This window comes from Drosophila navojoa, chromosome 5 (assembly GCF_054131105.1).
Source record: "Drosophila navojoa isolate 15081-1374.11 chromosome 5, UAZ_NAV_1.0, whole genome shotgun sequence".
In the NCBI taxonomy this organism is placed as follows: Eukaryota; Metazoa; Arthropoda; class Insecta; order Diptera; family Drosophilidae; genus Drosophila; species Drosophila navojoa.
Window position 1 is genome coordinate 16,448,030 of NC_142893.1, and position 23,233 is coordinate 16,471,262.

The following is a 23,233-nucleotide window of genomic DNA, read 5'->3' on the forward strand; positions in this document are numbered from 1 at the left end:
TCTGTATCTGTATCTGTATCTGTATCTGTATCTGTATCTGTATCTGTATCTGTATCTGTATCTGTATCTGTATCTGTATCTGTATCTGTATCTGTATCTGTATCTGTATCTGTATCTGTATCTGTATCTGTATCTGTATCTGTATCTGTATCTGTATCTGTATCTGTATCTGTATCTGTATCTGTATCTGTATCTGTATCTGTATCTGTATCTGTATCTGTATCTGTATCTGTATCTGTATCTGTATCTGTATCTGTATCTGTATCTGTATCTGTATCTGTATCTGTATCTGTATCTGTATCTGTATCTGTATCTGTATCTGTATCTGTATCTGTATCTGTATCTGTATCTGTATCTGTATCTGTATCTGTATCTGTATCTGTATCTGTATCTGTATCTGTATCTGTATCTGTATCTGTATCTGTATCTGTATCTGTATCTGTATCTGTATCTGTATCTGTATCTGTATCTGTATCTGTATCTGTATCTGTATCTGTATCTGTATCTGTATCTGTATCTGTATCTGTATCTGTATCTGTATCTGTATCTGTATCTGTATCTGTATCTGTATCTGTATCTGTATCTGTATCTGTATCTGTATCTGTATCTGTATCTGTATCTGTATCTGTATCTGTATCTGTATCTGTATCTGTATCTGTATCTGTATCTGTATCTGTATCTGTATCTGTATCTGTATCTGTATCTGTATCTGTATCTGTATCTGTATCTGTATCTGTATCTGTATCTGTATCTGTATCTGTATCTGTATCTGTATCTGTATCTGTATCTGTATCTGTATCTGTATCTGTATCTGTATCTGTATCTGTATCTGTATCTGTATCTGTATCTGTATCTGTATCTGTATCTGTATCTGTATCTGTATCTGTATCTGTATCTGTATCTGTATCTGTATCTGTATCTGTATCTGTATCTGTATCTGTATCTGTATCTGTATCTGTATCTGTATCTGTATCTGTATCTGTATCTGTATCTGTATCTGTATCTGTATCTGTATCTGTATCTGTATCTGTATCTGTATCTGTATCTGTATCTGTTAGTCTGTATCTGTATTCTGTATCTGTATCTGTATCTTTATCTGTATCTGTATCTGTATCTGTATCTTGTATCTGTATCTGTATCTGTATCTGTATCTGTATCTGTATCTGTATCTGTATCTGTATCTGTAATCTGTATCTGTATCTGTATCTGTATCGGTTGTATCTGTATCTGTATCTGTATCTGTATCTGTATCTGTATCTGTATCTGTATCTTTAGTCTGTATCTGTATCTGTATCTGTATCGTGTATCTGTATCTGTATCTGTATCTGTATCTGTATCTGTATCTGTATCTGTATCTGTATCTGTATCTGTATCTGTAGCTTATCTGTTCTGGATCTGTATCTGTATCGTATCTGTATCTGTATCTGTATCTGTATCTGTATCTGTATCTGTATCTGTATCTGTATCTGTATCTGTATCTGTATCTGTATCTGTATCTGTATCTGTATCTGTATCTTGTATCTGTAGCTGTATCTGTATCTGTATCTGTATCTGTATCTGTACTGTATCCTGTATCTGTATCGGTATCTGTATCTGTATCTGTATCTGTATCTGTATCTGTATCTGTATCTGTATCTGTATCTGTATCTGTATCTGTATCTGTATCTGTATCTGTATCTGTATCTGTATCTGTATCTGTATCTGTATCTGTATCTGTATCTGTATCTGTATCTGTATCTGTATCTGTATCTGTATCTGTATCTGTATCTGTATCTGTATCTGTATCTGTATCTGTATCTGTATCTGTATCTGTATCTGTATCTGTATCTGTATCTGTATCTGTATCTGTATCTGTATCTGTATCTGTATCTGTATCTGTATCTGTATCTGTATCTGTATCTGTATCTGTATCTGTATCTGTATCTGTATCTGTATCTGTATCTGTATCTGTATCTGTATCTGTATCTGTATCTGTATCTGTATCTGTATCTGTATCTGTATCTGTATCTGTATCTGTATCTGTATCTGTATCTGTATCTGTATCTGTATCTGTATCTGTATCTGTATCTGTATCTGTATCTGTATCTGTATCTGTATCTGTATCTGTATCTGTATCTGTATCTGTATCTGTATCTGTATCTGTATCTGTATCTGTATCTGTATCTGTATCTGTATCTGTATCTGTATCTGTATCTGTATCTGTATCTGTATCTGTATCTGTATCTGTATCTGTATCTGTATCTGTATCTGTATCTGTATCTGTATCTGTATCTGTATCTGTATCTGTATCTGTATCTGTATCTGTATCTGTATCTGTATCTGTATCTGTATCTGTATCTGTATCTGTATCTGTATCTGTATCTGTATCTGTATCTGTATCTGTATCTGTATCTGTATCTGTATCTGTATCTGTATCTGTATCTGTATCTGTATCTGTATCTGTATCTGTATCTGTATCTGTATCTGTATCTGTATCTGTATCTGTATCTGTATCTGTATCTGTATCTGTATCTGTATCTGTATCTGTATCTGTATCTGTATCTGTATCTGTATCTGTATCTGTATCTGTATCTGTATCTGTATCTGTATCTGTATCTGTATCTGTATCTGTATCTGTATCTGTATCTGTATCTGTATCTGTATCTGTATCTGTATCTGTATCTGTATCTGTATCTGTATCTGTATCTGTATCTGTATCTGTATCTGTATCTGTATCTGTATCTGTATCTGTATCTGTATCTGTATCTGTATCTGTATCTGTATCTGTATCTGTATCTGTATCTGTATCTGTATCTGTATCTGTATCTGTATCTGTATCTGTATCTGTATCTGTATCTGTATCTGTATCTGTATCTGTATCTGTATCTGTATCTGTATCTGTATCTGTATCTGTATCTGTATCTGTATCTGTATCTGTATCTGTATCTGTATCTGTATCTGTATCTGTATCTGTATCTGTATCTGTATCTGTATCTGTATCTGTATCTGTATCTGTATCTGTATCTGTATCTGTATCTGTATCTGTATCTGTATCTGTATCTGTATCTGTATCTGTATCTGTATCTGTATCTGTATCTGTATCTGTATCTGTATCTGTATCTGTATCTGTATCTGTATCTGTATCTGTATTTGTCATCATATGCAACTTCCAAATCAATAGACTCTACAATAGAGTGTCTTAAGCAGTGGGAGCCACATGTGGCGCACTTTCGGTTTAGTATGAAAAAAGCTAAAAACAAGCCGTTACATGCTTCCGGGTGGGTGCAAACAGAACAGCCAGCCACTCCCACTTGCTCCAACCCACTCCATCCCCGCGTGGTAGTAACCACAGCACGCAAACGAACAGAAACGAAACGAGTTTATTTATTGCATTTGCAAATTTTACACAACATTTTGCAGTCGATGGTTTCGCTTCTGTGAAAGGTGTAACTCGAGTTTATCGCTGAAAAATATTTCCCCCCACCTTTGGCAGAAATTGATTCGGTTTATGTATGTGGAAAGCAAACTTTGCGAGGCATTTGTAACACGAAGCGGCAAGTTCAATGAAGCCAAAGGTGTTTGCTTGTTACGCCGCTCCCACCGCACCCCGGCCCCAAATTCCAATTTACGTGCTCGCATTGGTGTTAGTGATTGCCACTGGGTTCAAGGGCCGTGGGACGGGGTCTGCGCGGAGCTGTGGGCTGAGATGCAACCGTTTGCCAGGCAGGCAAATTGATGTGCAAATATTTCCATAAATTTATTTTCTATATCGCCAAGTTTTGGGTGTCATGTTTGGAAACATACAAAAAATTTGCACAACTTATTTGAGCATCCCGACAAAGTCCTCTCTCACTCTCTGGCTCTCGCTCACGCACACACAAACATCATCTCTCTCTATTTTTCTCCATTTCTCTCTCTGATGCTGTCATGAGTTTGAAATTTGATTTTTGCGACAGGCAAAACTTTTTTGGGGGCTCATGCAGAGTATTTCAAAAATTTGTACATTTCCCTATAAATTTACAATGCCATAAAAAATGTGATCAATCTTATATTATTTATAAGGGCGCAAATCAAACAACATACATGTGTAGAAATCTGGAATATATAAGACACAGTTTTAGATTATACTCGAGGTGATCGTTTGATTATGTTAAATTTTTAAAATGCCAAATTTCGGCTTGGCAATATATATTTTATTTATGGGTATTAAAAAAACGAAATGGTTTAGGTTATTTGATTACAAAATTTAACCATAAACCGGTATCGAGCCCTGAACGCGTTTACACTGGGTAGTGTTATGACTGTTACGAACTTAGAATCACTAACATGAAATACAGCTATAGCAATCAAAGCTGGAATGCTCGCGCTGTCGTCGCTCGTAACATGTTGGAAGCTCGCACACAAAGTTCTGGGTTCGATTCTCGTTCATGTCTCTTTTATAAATAGAATAGATAAGGTGTGTAGTGTACGGCGTGTAAATTTGTATACTCTCTAAATATACTACTAAATATAATACGCGTATGTGTAAACAAAAACAAGCAACAGTGTTGAAACCAAGATTTTTGTTATTTATTTTTTCATTTTCTTATTTTAAATTTTTTATTGCGTTGTTTTGTTATACTTAAATAAGCGTTTAAAGGCAACTGTAACTAATATGCATGAAAGCCATTTAACATATAAATTATTTATATACCAATTTATAATTTACTTACTTTTATTTGTCAAACTTTAAAAATTATAAAAAAAGTTTAAGTTTTAAAAATATAAAATAATAAATTAAAAAAAAATAAAAAAATTCCAGCATATTTTTACCTCAGATGGGACTCGAACCCACAATCCTCGGCTTAGGAGGCCGATGCCTTATCCATTAGGCCACTGAGGCAGTGAACAGTTTCGCAGCTAAAAGCGAATATAAATACAGGGCGTAAAAGCGAAAACTTGCCAGTCGATGCAGACGTTAATATATATACATATATAGATGGAACGAAATTCTGTTTTAGCCCAACAATAGAACGGATAGCACAGCTGTTTATGGATGACAAACAAATTATTTACCTGTGCTTATTTCAATAATTGTTGTGCCTCGGATGCGGGCCAACAGCTGGGCACACAATTGGACGCAGCGTTGAGTGAGACGTTGAAAGGCCGTTGGGCAATATTTACTTAACAGCAACAAGAATGCGGCACAGTCTGTATAGATGTACATACATACATATATCATATGATAAATCAACGTCACTTAGCGTTCATTGGTAATTCACTTTGAGAACTCCCAGAAACCAAAATGTCAACGCCAACAGTGTGCGGCCGCTTCAGTCAGCCATGAAGACAGAGAGACAGAGACAGAGAGATATGGGAGGAGACAGAGGAAGAGAATGGTAGGGAACTGCTTCACACACGAAGACATATCATTTATATCAATTTAAATAACGACCTTTCAATGCTGCCGAGAGCAAAGCAGGAAAAATCCCTTAATCAAATGCTTAAAAAGCTCAACAAAACACCTTTTGTGTGAGGGAAAGTGGAAAATGTCCTTTGACTGACCAAAGGCGGGCAGCAAGGACCCTCACACCCACACCCATACACACACTCGCACACACACACACCCTCGTATTGGCTTAGATGGATGGTCCGACGAGCTATTGACAGTTGTAAGCCATAAACCACAGAAAATTGGGCATTATATTAGTTAAGATGCTGTCAAGCTGAAAGATATCGCATGCTTCAGGCTTACTGATTCGGGGGGCGAGCGGCCAGTGGCAGCAACAGCTAACAGTGAGCCCAAACGTAGCCGCAGCCGCAGCCGTAGCCGCAGCACAGACATATCGTTCTCAACGAAAGATACATAGAGCGCGGTATCCGTTTCCGTATTTGTATCTCTAACTGTATCTGTATCTGTGGCCCAATACACACCGTTTGACAGGCGACGCAGGGCGGAAATCGAAATAGAAAACAGAAAACGCCAGCGAACCTGAGACCGAACCCTAACTCCAACCCGACGCCGGAACAAACACTGAGTGGCCAGCGGGCAAGTAGATAAGCAAAACGCATTCATCTTACTGAATGAGAAGTCCACAGACGACGCACTGGCTGACTGGCTGGCTGGTTTAGTAGCTGGCTGGCCTAGGCAACACTAAGACCAAACAAAAGTTGTCCAGGCGTGGTCAAGAGCTATGCGAGCATTAAAAGCTTTAAGATATTTCATCTGCTTGTTAAATCTGACAGCAGCTGATGCAGCAGGAGCAGGAGCAGCAGCAGCAGTGGTAGCAGGAGCAGAAGGAAATACATCAGCAGCCGGAGGAGTAGCAGCAGGAGGAGCCGCATCAGCAGCAGCAGGAGGAGCCGCATCAGCAGCAGGAGCAGCGCCAGAAGGAGCAGTGGTAGCAGGAGGAGAAGTATCAGCAGCAGGAGCAGGAGCAGTAGCAGAAGGTGCTGCAGCCGCATCTATTTGTATGCTCTGACAAAATAAGTAGAAGAAGTAGAAAAAAAAAACAAGCAAATATATTTAACAAATCATCATAATGAAATATAAATCAAACATAAACATAAAAACTTCGCTAATTTTCTCTTCGACAAAGTAACTAGAAATCCTCTAAATATTTTCTTTATTTCCTCAGAGTATTTCCTTTAAGTGTTTCCTCTTTACTTCAAAGCATTTCCTCCCAGTAGTTCCTCTGAGTAATACTTGTAAGTATTTCTTATAAGTATTTCCTCTAAACGTTTAACATAATTCTTTTCTCCAAGTATGTCCTCCAAGTCTCGAATGCTCAGCTGATCGATTATTCTTCTACTCCTATGTACTAGAGCTTCTGCACTCGTTTTCTTTCTCTCCTTCTCTCTCTTTCTGTATCTTTCTTACCTCACTTTTTGACTACTCCATCTCAAAGCTAGATCCCTTTGAAATGGGCTAGATCTTGCCTGAAATTGGCCAAGTTGGCTACACTGAAAGGGATATCTCTCACTTTGGCCTTGTACAAATCATAGTTTGCTTTCCTTCTTCTTCTTCTACGGAGCCACCTCTCACATTTGAAATGTTCTTTATTTGTTTTTGGCAAAATTCATCGCTGTGTCTTTTTGGCCACTCTTGGCGTTATCTTTGGCCACACTTTTATTGGTCTCTTTATTTGGCATGCCACCGCTATAATTCACAACAAAAAAGCCCGAGATAAGCGGAAACTGTTTGCGGTTGCCCTGCGAGTGCATGCGAATTAGTTTCACTCGCCCTCTTTGAGTGGGGGAAGGCGCCCGGGACGAAGGACCGACAGGCGGGCTGCCAGCAGGATTTGCTGGATATGCTGGATATGCGAACCAACACTTTGCCTTCGTTCGGCTTTAAATGAACGAATTTTCGCCAAGCCAAGCCCTAAACTGAGCAAATGGGCTTACTAGCTGCGACTGTAACTGATTTGTTTGGCTAAAATGGGAGCAAAATTTGTGGAAATATTTGTGTTGTGAAACTGATAATGAAATACATTGTATTACTAAATGTATATGCCTAATTAGTGTAGATATTTCTAGAGATTGAGCTAGACTTATATATTGTTCCTATAAAAATTAAGTTTCATTGCTTACATTTTGCTGAAACTTGCAAAAAGTCTTTTATTTACACTTTTAAATATTATTATCTACTTATTAATTAGTAAATTTATTTCTTTTATAAATTTTTTTTAAATTCAATTAATATACAAAATTAGATCGTAGTTATTAAACCAATTTAGTTAAAAAATTATTCCAGATAATTAATAAATTTTGTTCTAACTTACATATCATTTCGATTTCATACCATTCATTTATAGAGAACATTTCCTAACCAATACTTAGACTGTAGTTTTTCTTAGATTTGCCAAATCCAAATACCAAATCTGAGACTAGAATAGTATTACATTTTATTTGGGGTCCTGTTTCAAAAGGCCAAATTACAAAATTTTAGTTTTATTCCGATAAAAAAGTAAACAAAACTATGCAAAAATATACAAAATTATGTTTTTATTCCTATGAAATAAATAAGGTAAAATTATGCAATACAGAATAAAATTTGAAGTCTTGAAAAAATAAGTAAAGAAAATTGTGCAATAAAAAATACATTTTAATTTTTGTTTTATTTAAAATTTAAAAACAATCAACAAATTTATTTAATCAGAAATACAAAATTAAAGTTTTATTAAATTATAGTTTTAGCTAAAATTAAAAAATATTTAGTTAGGTATACAAAATTAGGGTTTTATAGCCTTAGTAAAAAAAGTCCAAAAATTTTTAAATTAAATATACAAAATTTTAGTTTTATCCCTGTAAAAAAAATAAGTAAAGAAAATTATGCAATAAACTATAAAGTACTTAAGTTTTATCTATAAAGTAAAGAAAATTGTGCAATAAAATATATAACATTTTAATTTTTGTTTATTTTGTTTTATTTAAAATTTAAAAACAATCAACAAATTGATTAAATCAAAAATACAAAATTAAAGTGTTATTAAATTATAGTTTTAGTTAAAATTAAAAAATATTTAATGAAATATACAAAATTAGGGTTTTATAGCTTAAGAAAAAAGAAGTCTTCAAAATAATGTTATTAAATAAACAAAATTTTAATTTTTATACCTATAAAAAAATAAGTAAAGAAAATTATGCAATAAACTATAAAGTACTAAAGTTTTATCTATATAAACAAATACATAAATAAATAGCGCTAGGAGAAATAGTCCGTCTGTTCTTCCGTCTCGCTTCAATCAATTAATTGTCATACGCAATAATTCGCTGTGCTCGATTGGCTGGCGAAATTGGCAATTCAATTGGCGCAATTTCATTTAGTCGTTGGCGCATCTTTTAGCCAAATTCGTGCCATTAAAATGTTTATGCGTGGCAGCAGCACTTGAATTAATAGCCGTGCAGTTCTAGGCAAGAGGAGCTATATATATGTACATATGTGTGTGTGTGTGTGTTTACAGCTGAAAGTATCTGTATCTGAGGCTGTGTAGCTGTATCTGTGGAAGACAGCCGGCAGCCGTTAGCACCTCTAACAAATATCTTTGGCAATTAAAATGCTGCCACGGCCGTAACTCAAATGTTGCCTCGTCCGACTGACAGTTATTTACGGCTCGCAAATGGTGGCTCAAACGGCCGTGGCGTCGCGTCTTTGGGGCTGCATTTAATGGCCTCCGCTCATTCATGGATTTCCTCAACATTTCCTGCACTTTATGACTTATTGAGTAGCCAAAGTAGAAAAAAACGAAAAGAAAGTATACGAAAATTGTTGAGAAGAAATTGGAGCAAAACGTTTTCGCGTTTTGTTGGCCTGTGTCGAATATGCATTATGACAATATTAATTGGCCGACATTAGTTTCACGCCAGCACCAGGTGTGGGATGACTGTGTGTGTGTGTGTGTGTGCGTGTGTGTGAGTGTGTGTGCGTGTGTGTGTGTGTGGCACAGTCAAACAAATTGCGCTGCAATCATTCAAGGCTCACACTCTCCCTCAATCTCTCTCTCTCTCTCTCTCTCTCTCTCACTCTCTGTGTCGCCCTGTCTCTTTCTCGCAGCTCTACTACTCCCTTTGTGGAGCATCCCTTGTCGGGTTGAATAACTCGATGAGTGCGGCAGGGCACAACGAAAGTGAATGAGAATTGCAAGCGAAGCAAACTGGGCGAGACTCGAGCCTCGTCACAGGCCTCGAGCATGTTAATTATTTAGAGAGCATGCAGATTTATTTACTAAACTGTTGAGCTTACCTCCATCCCTTACCCTCTCTCTCTCACTCTCTTTGTTGCCATTGTTTGCGCTTTTGTTGAGGTGTGTTTGTTGTGCCAAGTTTTTCGTAATACCCTGCCCGGGGTTAGCTCAACATTTTCATTTCATTTGCTCTGGCAAGCTGAGGACACACATTTCGGGTTTTATTGCTTTTTTTTCCCTTATGATGATTTCTGAATTTGTTTTGTTTTCTAGTATGTTACTGGGGGTGAGATGCTCCGATTGTAATATTTAGTAATGGACTGAAGATTTCCCACGCATTCACTTGATTTGTTCCCTTAAAAATTTTCATTAATTGCTGTTTACATTTTTTCATATATTTTGAAATTAATATTTTATTCAAAATTCATACGATAAGTAATCATCTATAATTTAATGAAATGAATATAGAGTAAAGCCTTGTTAATAAAATTTATGAAAGAGGCTAGAGACATAATAAGAAACTATGTAATACAGTCGAGTCTCGATAATTTTTACCCCGGTAAATAGAAAACCGCGATAGCTTGAAAAAATCGCTCCCCTTGAAACAATCGTATTCGATAATTATCGATAGTCTGAATATCTGTGTAAATCGAAGAAGAACCTATGTGAGACAGTCGAGTCTCGATAGCCGCTTTCGATAGTTCTCGATGGCTTAATTTCTGTGTAAGCAAAATAAATGGATTTACGTGCCATTTCGAATTATCAACTCCAAAAGCTGGAAAATCTTTTGAAATTGTTTCAATTAAATACTTCAATAATACACATTTATTAAGGAAGGGCTTATAAAGTCAGAGCATTCTATATTCCCTATCCTCCATCAATTTCCTGGCATTTTAGAATTTCGTATGCTGCCCTCTGCCTGCACTGTCCTCGCAGCACTCGCTTTTATTTGTTCGTAAGTACGTGTTGGCCCCAAGGCAATGCGTCAAGCGAGCTGCAGAGAGAGCTGCATAGAGCCCGAGAGCAGTCGCAGATATTACAAATACTCGAGCTCCGAATGAAGATATATTTGTATGTCTGTATATACTTTGTATAAATTCTGTTACATTTAGCATTGTTAATAATAATTTTAGCTCTGTTGCGACTCCTTCACAATATTTGCTGACCCAGTTACTGTCCTGGCTTTTATATATGGTTTTTACTGTTGTTTGCTGTGCCCACATATCAGTTGTGTTGTGTTTGTTCTGCGCTCACTGTGAGTATGTGTGTGTGTGTGTGTGTGTGGGGTAGGCGTTTCAAGTTTCAGCGCTGGGATTTATGCCATTTCTGGCGCAGTTTATTTCTGTTTCTGAAAATATATCTGGCCACTTCTTAAGCAAAACAAGTCCATTATTTGCTTAACATGGCTTTCTTAGTTGTAGTTGTTATTGTTGTGTTTTTTTTTCTTTTTCTGTCGCACAGAAATGTCACACAATAGCACTACAAATGTACTACAAAAGCTGGTCCACCCTAAAGCTCTCTGATTTATTACGCCAACATATTGCTCGACTGGTGCTGCTTCTTCTTTCTTTCTGCTCCATCAGCTGCTGCGGCTGCTTAGCGTAGTTAACAACATTTTTGATGGCAATTTGGCAGCCTCAATTAATACAGTTATTTGATTGCTACAATGTTACGGCTGAAATACTGAAATAGACATTTTATGAAATCCCAATAAATTAAGGCATTAACATTGTCTATAGAAACATATATTACCTCATATCATATGAATATAATATATCTCTCTTTCTCTCTCTCTGTTTATAACAGCTCATAAATAGCAAATTTTAGGCAATTGCAATTTTTATCTATGCCTGAAAGCAATTTGAAACACAGAGGAAAGTAAAAAGTGTAAATCTGTATTTATATATGTATGTAAATATGTGTGTATGTATATAGAATGCATTCTACATCATTTGAATCATGGGTTTACCAGCTAATTGCAAGGCCTAGGGTATGTCTTAGTCTGGCACTTCCTACAAGAGCATTTTTACTCCTTAGGTATTCAATCAAGCTCTCAGATGATTCATTTAAAAATATCCCTATGAATCATTAAATGTTTGTGGTCCATAACTCACAACTTCTGACTGAACTTATTCCCAGATTTTTCCCATCATACTTACTCTCTCCCTTTCTCGCTCTCTCTGCAATGTAAAGATAATCCTCTTAAGCTACTGCAAATCAAAGCTTTATTTATGTTTTTTTTTTTTTATTTTTTTTTTACTTTTTATTTTTATTCTTGCATCATCGTTTTCCTCAGTCTTCGTATAAGAAATAACATTTTGTTTTTATTTTTCATTTGCATTTGTGTATTGTGAATTTAGTTGTTGCCGCAATTTCCAGTGTCTATCAGATACATACATACATACATATATATATTTGTATATATATGAATTCAATTAAATACTTTAGCATATATTATTTATATATTTTTTTATACACACATTTGATGTTATTTTTTTTTTACTTTAATTTAATTTAAAAATTTCGGAATCAAACAAATGCGAATTCAAATTGCATTTGTTTAGCTCTTTGCTCTTCGCTCTTGACTTGCATTGCTGTAATTTCAATATTTTCTCTGTTTTGTTTCATTTGTATTGTTTTATTATTTTCATACGTTTGTTTTGTTTAACTATTTGAATTTGTTATGCAAATGAACGTTGCAGCTGGGCCTCTTCTATTTGCTTTGCTGTTCAGCCGTGAAAGAACTGAAAATAATATCGAATTTCATTGCTCAAAAATTGCTTGTAAATTTGTTTTTCTCTTAGCATTTTTTTTTTCAATATTTATTTCTTGTTAAATATACATTTTTGCGCTTGACTAACTTTAAATGTAAGCATAAATTATGTACAAAATATAGGCAAAATAAGCTAAAGTTTGTGCTTGAGTAGAGAGACTTTTAATGTATAAATTTCATATTAAATATAATTTTATGTTTAGTTTTATTTTCATATTTATATTTCTAGTTATTTACAAATCAATTTTGATTACGTTTTAGGCCAACTTTGAGTTTTGAGCGCTGCTCGACAAATAAAAAATTGAATTTCGCTTAAATTTACACTTTTCTTTTATATATTGTCATCTTATTTTGTGTGTGTTTTATATATAATTATGTCTATATATGAATTTGTAATTTAGTTAATTCTCGAATTGGCTTTTTCAAGTAACTCAGCTTTTGCTCATAGCTCGCTAATAACTGTTGACCTTTTGTTTCTTTCACTCACACATTGAGAAGGAACTTAACGAAAGTTTAAGCTCAACCGTTTGAGTCGCTTTGCAAAAAGCTCGTTCGCGATCGGCCCAATAGTTATTTTGTTTCTTTTACTTCGCTCTAGCTTTGCATCCATGTGTATGTGAATGTGAAGACGATTTGCATTGAGCTTTTGAGCTATTTCGCTCTAGCTCTGCATCCATGTGCATGTGAATGTGAAGACGATTTGCATTGAGCTTTTGAGCTTTTTCTTCACTAAACGATGTTCGTGAAAAGAGAGTCCACGAATAGTAACCGAAAACAACAAAGAAATGAACCGTAGGCTCTTGCTAAGAGCGAGAACATAAAGAGTAAATTGGGAACAGTTATTTGCGAGCTAAGCTCTTGCGCTCTTTTAAGTTTGGATTATATTGAATAATGGACTGTTTGCTTGGTCCCCTTAGCCTTGTTACTTGTTGAGCTCTCGTCAAAGTACAAATTTTGAATAAAAATAATAATAATAAATAGTTAACTTAGTTATTGTTGCACTCTTCACACTGCAAACTGTTTTGTGTCATTTATGTTTATTAAATTCAGTTAAATGCTCTTATTAACTAATGCTAGACTAATGCTGAATGCCATTAACTATGAGTGGATTTTTCTCTTGCTTAACTTTCAGATAGTGTGTGTGAGAGATAGAGGGAGGGAGACAGAGAATAAGAGAAATATAACTATTGCTATTTTTATGTTAATATTTCTTTGCTTTTCTTCAACTTATCAGCTAATATGACATATTTGTAATTTTTTATTTGTAATTCTTTATTCATTTTTCCTTTCTTTAGTACTAATAATATTATTATAGTATGCTGCTATACACGTAGATATATCCCTTGTTTCATTTGACGCTTGTTAAACTTTTTGTTGCGAGTTATCAAATTCTCCGAAAATGCCCAACTCAAACTCAAATTCGAACTGAAAAGAACCGAAGGATACCTAAACATAAAACTGCCGCTGCTGCTGCTGCTGCTGCTGCTGCTGCTGCTGCTGCTGCTGTGAATATCCCTGTTTTCAAAAGTGATCGATCGCCTTGCTCGGGCACTGCGCATAGCTGCGATAGTTGTTGTTGGTCAGCCCCAGGCCCAGGCCCACCAGCTCAATGCCCAGATCCAACTGCTGCTGCTGCTGCTGCTGCTGCTGCTTTTGCTGCTGTTGTTTCTGGTTGCCAGCAACGCCGCGTCCACGTCATACGTAGACCACGTGCGGCTTGCTGTTGGCGGCGCCAGCGTTGGCATTGCCAGCTGCTGTCACCGCGGTGCTGCCCTGGAGTGCGGCCGCCTGCTTCAGCTTGGTCATGGTGTGCGTGTCCGGGTATTCGTAGTGATCGAAGCGCTCGTAGAGATGCTCCGGCTCGTCGTCCGCCTCCTTGACGGGCAGCTCCCAGGGCTTCAGCGCCCGATACTCGTTGGCAATCGTCTGCGCCGCCAGATAGCGCTCCAGCTCCAGCTTGTCCAGCTGCGGCAGCGTCGTCTGCTGGTACTCGTGCCCGCTGTGGCCCTGCAGCGGCATGGCCTGGTGGTAGTGATGATGCGCCTGCAGCGTTTGCGCATGATGCGGATAGTTGAGCGTCATACCGAGGCCGCCGGGCCCCGAGCCGCCCAGGGTCATGCTCATGCCCGCGCCACCGCCCAGCGGCTGGTGGTGGCCCTGCAGGATGCGGTCGTGCACGTTGATGATGCTCTTGCTGGTGCGCAGCGGACCGCGCTCGTGCAGCAGCTTGCGCCGGCGCTTCACGAAGCGCAGATAGTAGAGCACACTGATGCCGATCATGAGCACCAGGAGGCTGGTGATCACCGCACAGACGACGGTCACGATGTGCGCCGGGCAGGTGATCTCGCCCTCGCTCATTGTCAGCAGCTGGCGGCGGGTGCGAACGCCGTCCCGCCAAATGTCGCAGCCGATCTGCTGTTTGTCCATGCGCAAATAGTTGGAGCTGCTGCTGGAGCTGGCGCTGGCGGCGGCCTCCAGTCGCTGCTCATACGCGCTCGGCTCGGTGGTCTGCAGGGCGTTCGCAATATGCTGCTCGGCTATGTAGGCAGCCAGGGCGGAGACCCCATCGTCGGCCTTGAGTGTGGTGTCGTCCTCCTGCTCCCGCACCAGCGATGCCTCCTTGGCCAGTGCGGCCACAGCGCCGCCCTGAGCATGCTCCAGCGCGGGCTCTGTGCCCTCAAAGTTGCCTGTGACCAGGCGCCACAGCCAGAGCAGCGAGCAGTTGCACTGCAGCGGATTATCGCCCAGATAGAGCTTCTGCAGCTGATCCACTGGGAACTGGGCCGAGTAGAGCGTCTGCAGGCTGTTGCTCTGCATGTACACCTCCAGAATGTTCGGATTGCCCTGGAACAGCCGCATGGGTATGTCACTCAATTGCGGATTGAAGTTCAGATGGAGCGTCTGTAAATGCGTGTTGTCCACAAAAGCTCTGCAAGAGAGAGAGAATGGAGTGAAATGTGCGAGATTAGAGATTGTCTTCTTTAAGAGTTTGTTATATAGTTAGCTAAATATTTGGTTAAATTTTTTATTATATTTGTTTTTTATTAATTGAAAATTTATTTATTTTATTAAACACATTTTCTGCTACACCTAGTTGTAAATAAGTGTATTTTAATCAAAATCACGAAAAAAAACTCAATGGAAGTCAAGAGAGCTCGATAAAGATCGGTCTTGCCGACCGATTGGTGGAGCTAAACGAAGCAAAAAGAGTTCTACATTGGTATTGGTATGTAAGCGCTGAACACACCGATTGTGTGCATGTGAATGTAATGCAATGAGCTTTTGAGTAATTAGTTTACGCAGTGTGCGAGCACCAAACGTTTCTCTTCCTACGCGAAGTTCGTATAAAGAGCGTCGCACGAATATATCAACTCAAGGCGCTCAAGAGAAAACAAATTCGAAAATAACTGAAGGCTCAGGCTCACAGCGAAAGCGCGAGCGAGAGCGAGTGAGCATGATTCGTTCAGTATATTTCGGAGTGTAAAAGAGCAAGTTATAGCAGTCCAAATTTAAACCATTTTAATTATCATTATAATGTTATATATTAATTATAAAAGCTTCATGGTATGATATCTATTTTTTCTAATTTAAAATCTTATGTTAAAGCTAAAATTCTTGACGGATTTAAGACAACCTAACGACATGTGCAGAGCGTATACGCTGTCAAGCACACACACACACACACACGCACACAAAGATATGCTGAGCTGTTGTCAAGGCAACACACACACACACACACACACACACACACACACACACACACACACACACACACACACACACACACACACACACACACACACACACACATGTATAAGTAATATAGTTTGTGGATATAGGAGTCTGTTCTTGCTGGTTGTTCATTTTAATTATGCAGAATGCTATGCATCAACGTTAAACTTAAATGCCAGGCAATGAAATACATGAATAGACACACACATACACACACACACACACACACACGCATACACACATACGCTTGCAGTCTGAGGCAGTGCTCTCGTTAGCCCTTTATCCACATGGCGTCGTCTTAAGCGACGTGGATTTATTTAGCCTGCGTCTATTGCAACCTAATAATAGCAAGCGGCAAGAGGAAGAGTGAGAGAGAGAGAGAAAAGAAACAGCTCCCATGCTGCATGTGGCACGTTGCAAGCAAGCTCCGTGAAGCGTTGCCGTAAATCCCTGCCAAGTTAAGTCAACGTCGCAAAGTCGCTGACTGCACTTCTTGCCGTCGCTGGCAGGCAGCAGGCAGCAGGCAGCCGGCAGTGCATTACCTACGCCCCCATGCCACACCCACCACCACCGTCAGGCAGGCGCAGCATGAAATAAGTGCAACGTGGCGTATGAGCAACTTAGCAACTTCAGGCGACGACTCGCGCTGACACACACAGCGAATTTGTCGCTCTTAAGCGACATACAATTTAGTACCATTTTTTTTTTCTCCCACTCTTCTCCTTTCTGGTTTCATTTCCATTTACACTAGCCAACAACAGTGCGTTTGATTCGATTTGATGCGAGCTCTTAAGTTGCATTTCGTGTTAAATGAACGCATTTATACGAACTGTGCGCTCCCTTGATGAACCTTCGCGCATTGATTTGATAAGTGGCAACGCTTTGTAGCCATCTCACTTACACTCCACCTCGCGCTCGCTCTCCCTTTTTCGCACTGTGCAACCCATTTGTACCACTGATTGCAACCAGTTGGGCTCACACATGTTGGCGCTGATGCATTTTTCACTTTGAATGCAATTTCCATTGCGGTTAAATTCGTTGTAGTTGCAATTGGGATTATATTAAATTTGATTTAAGTATAGATTTTATGCATTTTCAAGTAGGTATTGAAGACTTGGTAAACAGCTTGAGTTGGTTTATGTTCTCTTTAGCTGGAGTTGATGATAAATTTTAAAGCTAAAATATTTGTAGAAATACATAATTATCATTATATATTATATATATGATATATGTATATTATATAGCTGAGAATACATTAATATTCTTATATCTCATTTAACATTCATTCTATTGCCCATTCTCATCAGCCATAAATCGAACTTAAATTATGCACCAGCTCTTTGTAAAATAGACATGCAAAAACTCTTAACCAGATAAAGACCCCATACTATTATTGTCCTTCAAGGACAACACATGCAGGCGCAGCGCGCGCTCAACTTTCTAGACAAAACAAATGAGGCTCTAGCTCTCGCTCTGGCTCTGGCTCTGGCTCTGGCGCTGCTGAACGTTCAATTTCATGGCAAGTTAAACATTCAGAAACTTCAATTGCAGGCGCTTCAAAATGTTTGCCATTATCTGCACAGAGTCGAGGAAAAGTTCACTCGAGCAATTTGGCGAGTCGCGGCTAAGAACACAAATTCAATTATTTGTGCAAATATTATGCAAATAACTATTACCAGGCCGTCGAAGAAACACTTGGCCGCAAACGAAAAAAAAGAAAATAAAAAAGTAAAGAAAAAGAAAGAGAAAAACGTGACATTGGCGGCAATTTCTAGTGGGATTGGAGGGATTGCAGCTAGCTGAGTTGGGGGCAGCAGCAGCAGCAGCAGCAACTGGAGTCGATTCCACAGGTCGCTGCTACCTGCTGTTGAGCGCTCTTTAAATGCCGCTTTGGCGACGCCCCAGGCCAACAACAACAACAACAACAAAATGAGAAGCTTGCCGCGAGGAAAAAAACATTTGAGCTTGAGTTTGTTTCCCTTGCGACTGCCAATGACAGCGGCAGCAGCAGCAACAACAACTTCAGCAACAGCAGCAGCAACAACAACAGCAACAACAAAAACTTCAGCAACAACAACCACAACAACAACAACAACATCAGCCTTTTTGCTGTTCACCGCTCAGATTCAAACTTTATTTTGTATAACGTTCCTTTATTTTCATTTGTAGACATGGCTGCGGCAATATCTGACATACCCTAGAAAAAGTTGGCATCAAGTTGCATTCCGTGTAGATATGCTCTAAGAAACAACGATTAGTTTGTTAGCTAAAACTAGCCAAAAAGTAGCTGAGGAAAAGTTTTACGTTTTTTTAGCTTTGCAAGTTTCTTTCTAATATAATATATAATAATATAAAATATAAAAATTTATAATAAAAATATATAAAAATTATATATTTTTATAATTTATATTTTTTATAATATAAAATAGAAAGCCGTGCATATTTACTGTTATTTAATAATTTCTTACATTATATTTATTTTATTTTTAGATTTTTTCTTTATGAAGTATTTAGCAATTGCTTTGAAGGCAAGTTTTACTTTTTTTTAGCTTTTGCAAAGTTTTTTCCAAATATTTTAAATTTATTTATATTATTTTTTATTACTATTTATTATTATTATTATTTTTTATAATATAGTGTCAAGCAGAGCATATATAAAATTTGTTTTAAAGTATTTTATTTGATTTTTATTTTTTCCTTACAAAGGATTTAGCAATCGCTTTTCCGTTTATTTCTTTTTAGCTTTTGCAAGTTTTTTTTATTCCAAAATATTTTTAATAAATTTATTTCTTGTATTTAATTCACTCAAAAAAAAAAAAAAAAAAAAAAAAAAAAAAAAAAAAAACAGTGCAAATGTAGCTTTTTTTTATAAGTATTTCTTCATTGTATTTATTTGATTTTGCTTTCTTTCTTTATGAAGTATTTAGCAATCGATTTTTTTAATATATTTTTATTTACTTAATACTCAGTCAATATTTCTTTGCCTCAGTTCTTCTTTCCCACTTTTTCTTCTCCAATTCTTCTTCTCCAATATTTCCAACAGATCAACTGCTTTACAGGGTATTTGTCAGTCTTTCTGGCTAGTCTAAACTCCTGCAGTTGTTTTTATATATGTGCATATATTGTGTTTTTTTTTTAGCTACTGCCAGCGTCAAGCGTGCGGAAACGGAAATGGTTGCGAGTGTGTGTGAGTGTGTGTATGTGAGGGTGTGTATAAGTATGTGCATAGTCGAAAATGTTGAAGTTGGTGTTTTTTTTTGGCCAGCTCATATGCAAATTGTTTTGTGTGTGTGTGTGTGTGTGACGCCAGAATTGGAATTGCTGAAAATCGGATTGAAATGTTTGCTGTCCATGTTCGTGGGGCTCAGTCACGTTTACCGATGGCGAGCAGCAAAAGGCAGACAGATAGCCAAAGAGACAGAGGGAGAGGGAGAGGGAGAGAGAGGGAGTGAGAGAGACCTCAGTCAGACGCGCAGTTATTACGGCCATAGTCAAGCAACTGATGAACAGTCAATCAGTTTGTCAAACAGTTTGTCAGTCCAGTCAGAGCAGTCAATCAAAGGATATGTTGTGGCAATGCCATATAGTTTTTGAATTTGGCATATGCCTGTCTGCACCTCTCTACCTCTCTCTCTCTCCCACTCACTCTGTGTAAATCCGTTCTATTCAGTTGATTGACATTTTTACTACAATAAATTGAGAGAGATATGACAGTTGATAGCGCCCGCAGGGAAACCGTTTGAGCCACGAGACTTGGCCGTTGATTTATTGAGTGCTGGCTGGGAATGTGCTTAAAGAGTTGGCTTAAAGCGTTCAAGGCATATCACGCCCAGGCAATTATTAACTAATTGGCACACACACACACACACACGCGCACGCACACAGAGACACACATGTCTTTTGAGCTGTGGCCCGCGACAAATTATCAAATGATATGCCTAAAGCATTTGTTAATGGCATTTTAAACGTTTTTAAATTGCGCATACGCCCCGTTGAGCCTCTCATTTTCACAACTCCAATGACGGGCACAAAGCATACATATTAAGCGTATGTTTAATGTATATTCCATTCCAGCAGGCGTCTCAGCACCTCAATGACAGTGCACAAATGAGGCAAGGACTGCGATAACTGAACAGCAAGGACTCTAGTCAGGCAGTTAGCTAGGCATAAAGAATTGGGTATGCTGAGCTAATTAAGTTGCAATTTATGTAATTTAAAGTTGCCAGCGATTAACTGTAAAATTGTTTAGGGTGCTCAGGTGCGCCAGCGTTGTTATTGTTGTTGTTGTTGTTGTTGCTTTGCTTGCATAATTCATAATTGTCTTGAAATTCAAGTGCAATGCAGTGAGCGATGGCAGTTACCCAGCAGGACATGCATATGCATAATGTAAAGAGCTCACTCTCACTCCCACTCACTCTCTCTCCCTCTCTCTCTCCCTCTCTCTCACTCTGATCTGCTGTCTCTATGAGCATGCAAATAAGCTTTGCGCAAAACACTGGCATAAGTATAAACACACGCATAATAGCTACTCACGAGGCTGCCTTGAAATATTTCCCGGCTCATAATTTATGGAAAAATTGCCGGTTTGCCCAGAAATTGCTAAGGAGGTAGAAGAGATAGAGAGAGAGAGGGAGGGCGGGTACAGCTGTTAGGCAGGCAGCAGCATGTTTATGTTTTCCTGTTTCCGTAATTTCTTCCTGCTTTCATTTTGCAGCTGCTATTGTTGTTGTTGTTGTTGTTGTTGTGGCTGCCACTTTTTTCTTGCCACTGCTGCGCCTCTCACACTCACTTACAAAATATGCTGATAAACGTGAAATTATGCATTGCATACTTTTGTGAGCTGCAGCAGGAGCAGGAGCAGGAGTAGTAGCAGCAGCTGCTGCTGCTTTAACGCGCCTCCTGCTCAAGGGGAGCACAGGTCAAGGGTTTACCTGTTAACTTACACTCATTTCGCTTTTGCAGTATTTTTTTTAGTATTTTTTGTTATTGTATTTCCATTGCTGCTGTCCGATGAAGAGCTCTCTTTGTATTCCTCATATTAGACTTACACATACATTTGTATATGCAGGGCTTATCGGGTTATTTAAAGGGTCTTCCCGTTATTTATGGACTAATCATGTGTCACGTTTTGATAAAGTGATAAAGGTGCCAATTTTTCATTTCAAATAATCGTCCGTCTTTAGATTAGACATCAATTTACTGGTAATCAGGGTTATTTATTTATTTAGTTTCTCGACTGATAAGCACCTCGACTCATTGCATTTCTTATAAATAGAATGTTTCGTATTGCGTTCGATTTAGTTTGAAGTTAGATATGAGGACAGTGATTGCAATTTTGGCGCTTGTTGGGCTGAGTGGGGCTCTCTCCTATACGGACGTGCTGGAGGCGGAGTGGGAGACGTATAAGCTGGACTATGAGAAGGTCTATGAGAGCAAGGAGGAGGAGCTGCTGCGCAAGCTCATCTTCTTCGACAACAAGAAGCAGATCGATAGGCACAATCAGCGCTACAGGCTGAACAAAGAGAGCTACGAAATGGGCGTGAATCAGTTTACGGACATGCTGGACAAGGAGTTCGATAGCCTGATGCTGGGCAGCATGAACCTAACGGACTTGACATTCGACACGGATCTGGTATATACGCCAGACGAGGCCAAGGCGCTGCCCACGGAGATTGATTGGCGGACTAAGGGCGCCGTCACGCCCGTGAAGGATCAGGGCAAGTGCGGCTCATGCTGGGCCTTCTCCGCAACGGGCACCCTGGAGAGCATGAACTTCCTGAAGACGGGGAAGCTCGTCTCGCTCTCCGAGCAGAACCTGGTGGACTGCTCAACTATCCGCTATTTCAATAGGGGCTGCGAGGGTGGAATGCCGTCTCGAGCACTGAAATACGTGCTGGACAATGGGGGAATCGACACGGAACTCTCCTACACCTACGAGGCCAAGCAGCTCTCCTGTCGCTACGATCCACTTCACATTGGCGCCCAGATCACTGGCGTGGTCAAAGTGGCGAGGGGCGAGCCCCACCTGGCCGTGGCAGTCGCCGCGAAGGGCCCCATTTCCGTGGCCATCCATGCGAGCAAGAATTTCCGAAACTATAAAAACGGCGTGCTGGACGATAGGCAATGCAACAAGCAGGCCAATCACGCCGTGCTCGTGGTGGGCTATGGCCACGATCGACAGGGCGGCGACTTTTGGCTGGTGAAGAACTCCTATGGCGCCAGCTGGGGCGAGGCCGGCTACATACGCATGTCCCGCAACAAGGACAACCAGTGCGGTATTGCCAGCACTGCCGTTTATCCACTCGTCTAGCTGCTAGCCCTATTCAGTTCGTTTCAGTTCAGTTATTCAAATTCGATCAACTCTATTCAAATCGCCTCTGCAATTGACGTGAGTGGCGCTCGTTGAGCTGAACGAGCTGATGGGGCAAACAATGCATTAAAAATGAGACAATTATGTAATTAACAATCAGTGCTTGACATTTGCATATGTAATTGTTTTTTGTGGCAACTAGAAAAATATGACAGATAACTCTGCAGAAGTATCTGGTCTATTAAAAAGCCTTTAACTATTATGTAAACAGTGTTTTCTTTTGTTTTGTTATTCTATTAATTTATATAGAGTGTGTCGTAAATATATATAATGAATGTACAGAAAAGAGAAAGAATATATAATATTATTTATTCTAAATTTAATCTGAAAAAAGTTATTTGCATATATTTTTATTTCTGCTAAGAAATTATATGCCATTACTGTTGAGCTGTGGAGATTTTAAGGCTTTCTTTATATACATTTTTTTTTAAATAACTAAAATAAATTAGGGTTCATTTATATATATATATATAGACTCATATGAATATAAAGAATTTTAAATATACCAAATATACATATTAAAATATATTAAAATAATATATAAAATATAAAAATATATTAAATATACAAAAATTATATTTTTTTTAAATTTAATATACTTTTTATATATTTTATAATTTATAATTTAAAATACTTTTTATCTATTTTAATATATAATATAAATATATATTTTCTACAAGTGCATTTATTAAAATACTTTGCATAAAATATAGT

The 23,233-nt window shown here is 38.4% G+C and overlaps 2 protein-coding genes and 1 non-coding gene across 3 annotated transcripts in view; 1 reads left to right on the top strand and 2 right to left on the bottom strand.

Annotated features, from left to right (window-relative positions):
- Positions 1 to 4,788: 4,788 nt before the first annotated feature.
- Positions 4,789 to 4,861, bottom strand: TRNAR-CCU (transfer RNA arginine (anticodon CCU)). Its single transcript has one exon. It is a non-coding gene; the product is annotated as a tRNA-Arg (tRNA).
- Positions 4,862 to 12,064: 7,203 nt separating this feature from the next.
- Fili (Fish-lips) overlaps positions 12,065 to 23,233 on the bottom strand; it is a 121,795-nt gene continuing 110,626 nt past the window's right edge. The window contains exon 5 of the mRNA XM_089260970.1: positions 12,065 to 15,346. Coding sequence (XP_089117096.1) covers positions 14,113 to 15,346 — 1,234 coding nt within the window. The 3' untranslated portion in view covers positions 12,065 to 14,112. The remainder of the gene's footprint in view (positions 15,347 to 23,233) is intronic.
- Positions 21,429 to 22,721, top strand: LOC115565210 (cathepsin L). The gene has a single exon (XM_030390244.2). The coding sequence runs from the start codon at positions 21,464 to 21,466 to the stop codon at positions 22,457 to 22,459; it is 996 nt and encodes a 331-aa protein (XP_030246104.1). The 5' UTR covers positions 21,429 to 21,463; the 3' UTR covers positions 22,460 to 22,721.

Bases quoted from the DNA above. Each gene is read 5' to 3' on its own strand.
- LOC115565210 (XM_030390244.2), top strand. From the start codon at position 21,464: ATGAGGACAGTGATTGCAATTTTGGCGCTTGTTGGGCTGAGTGGGGCT.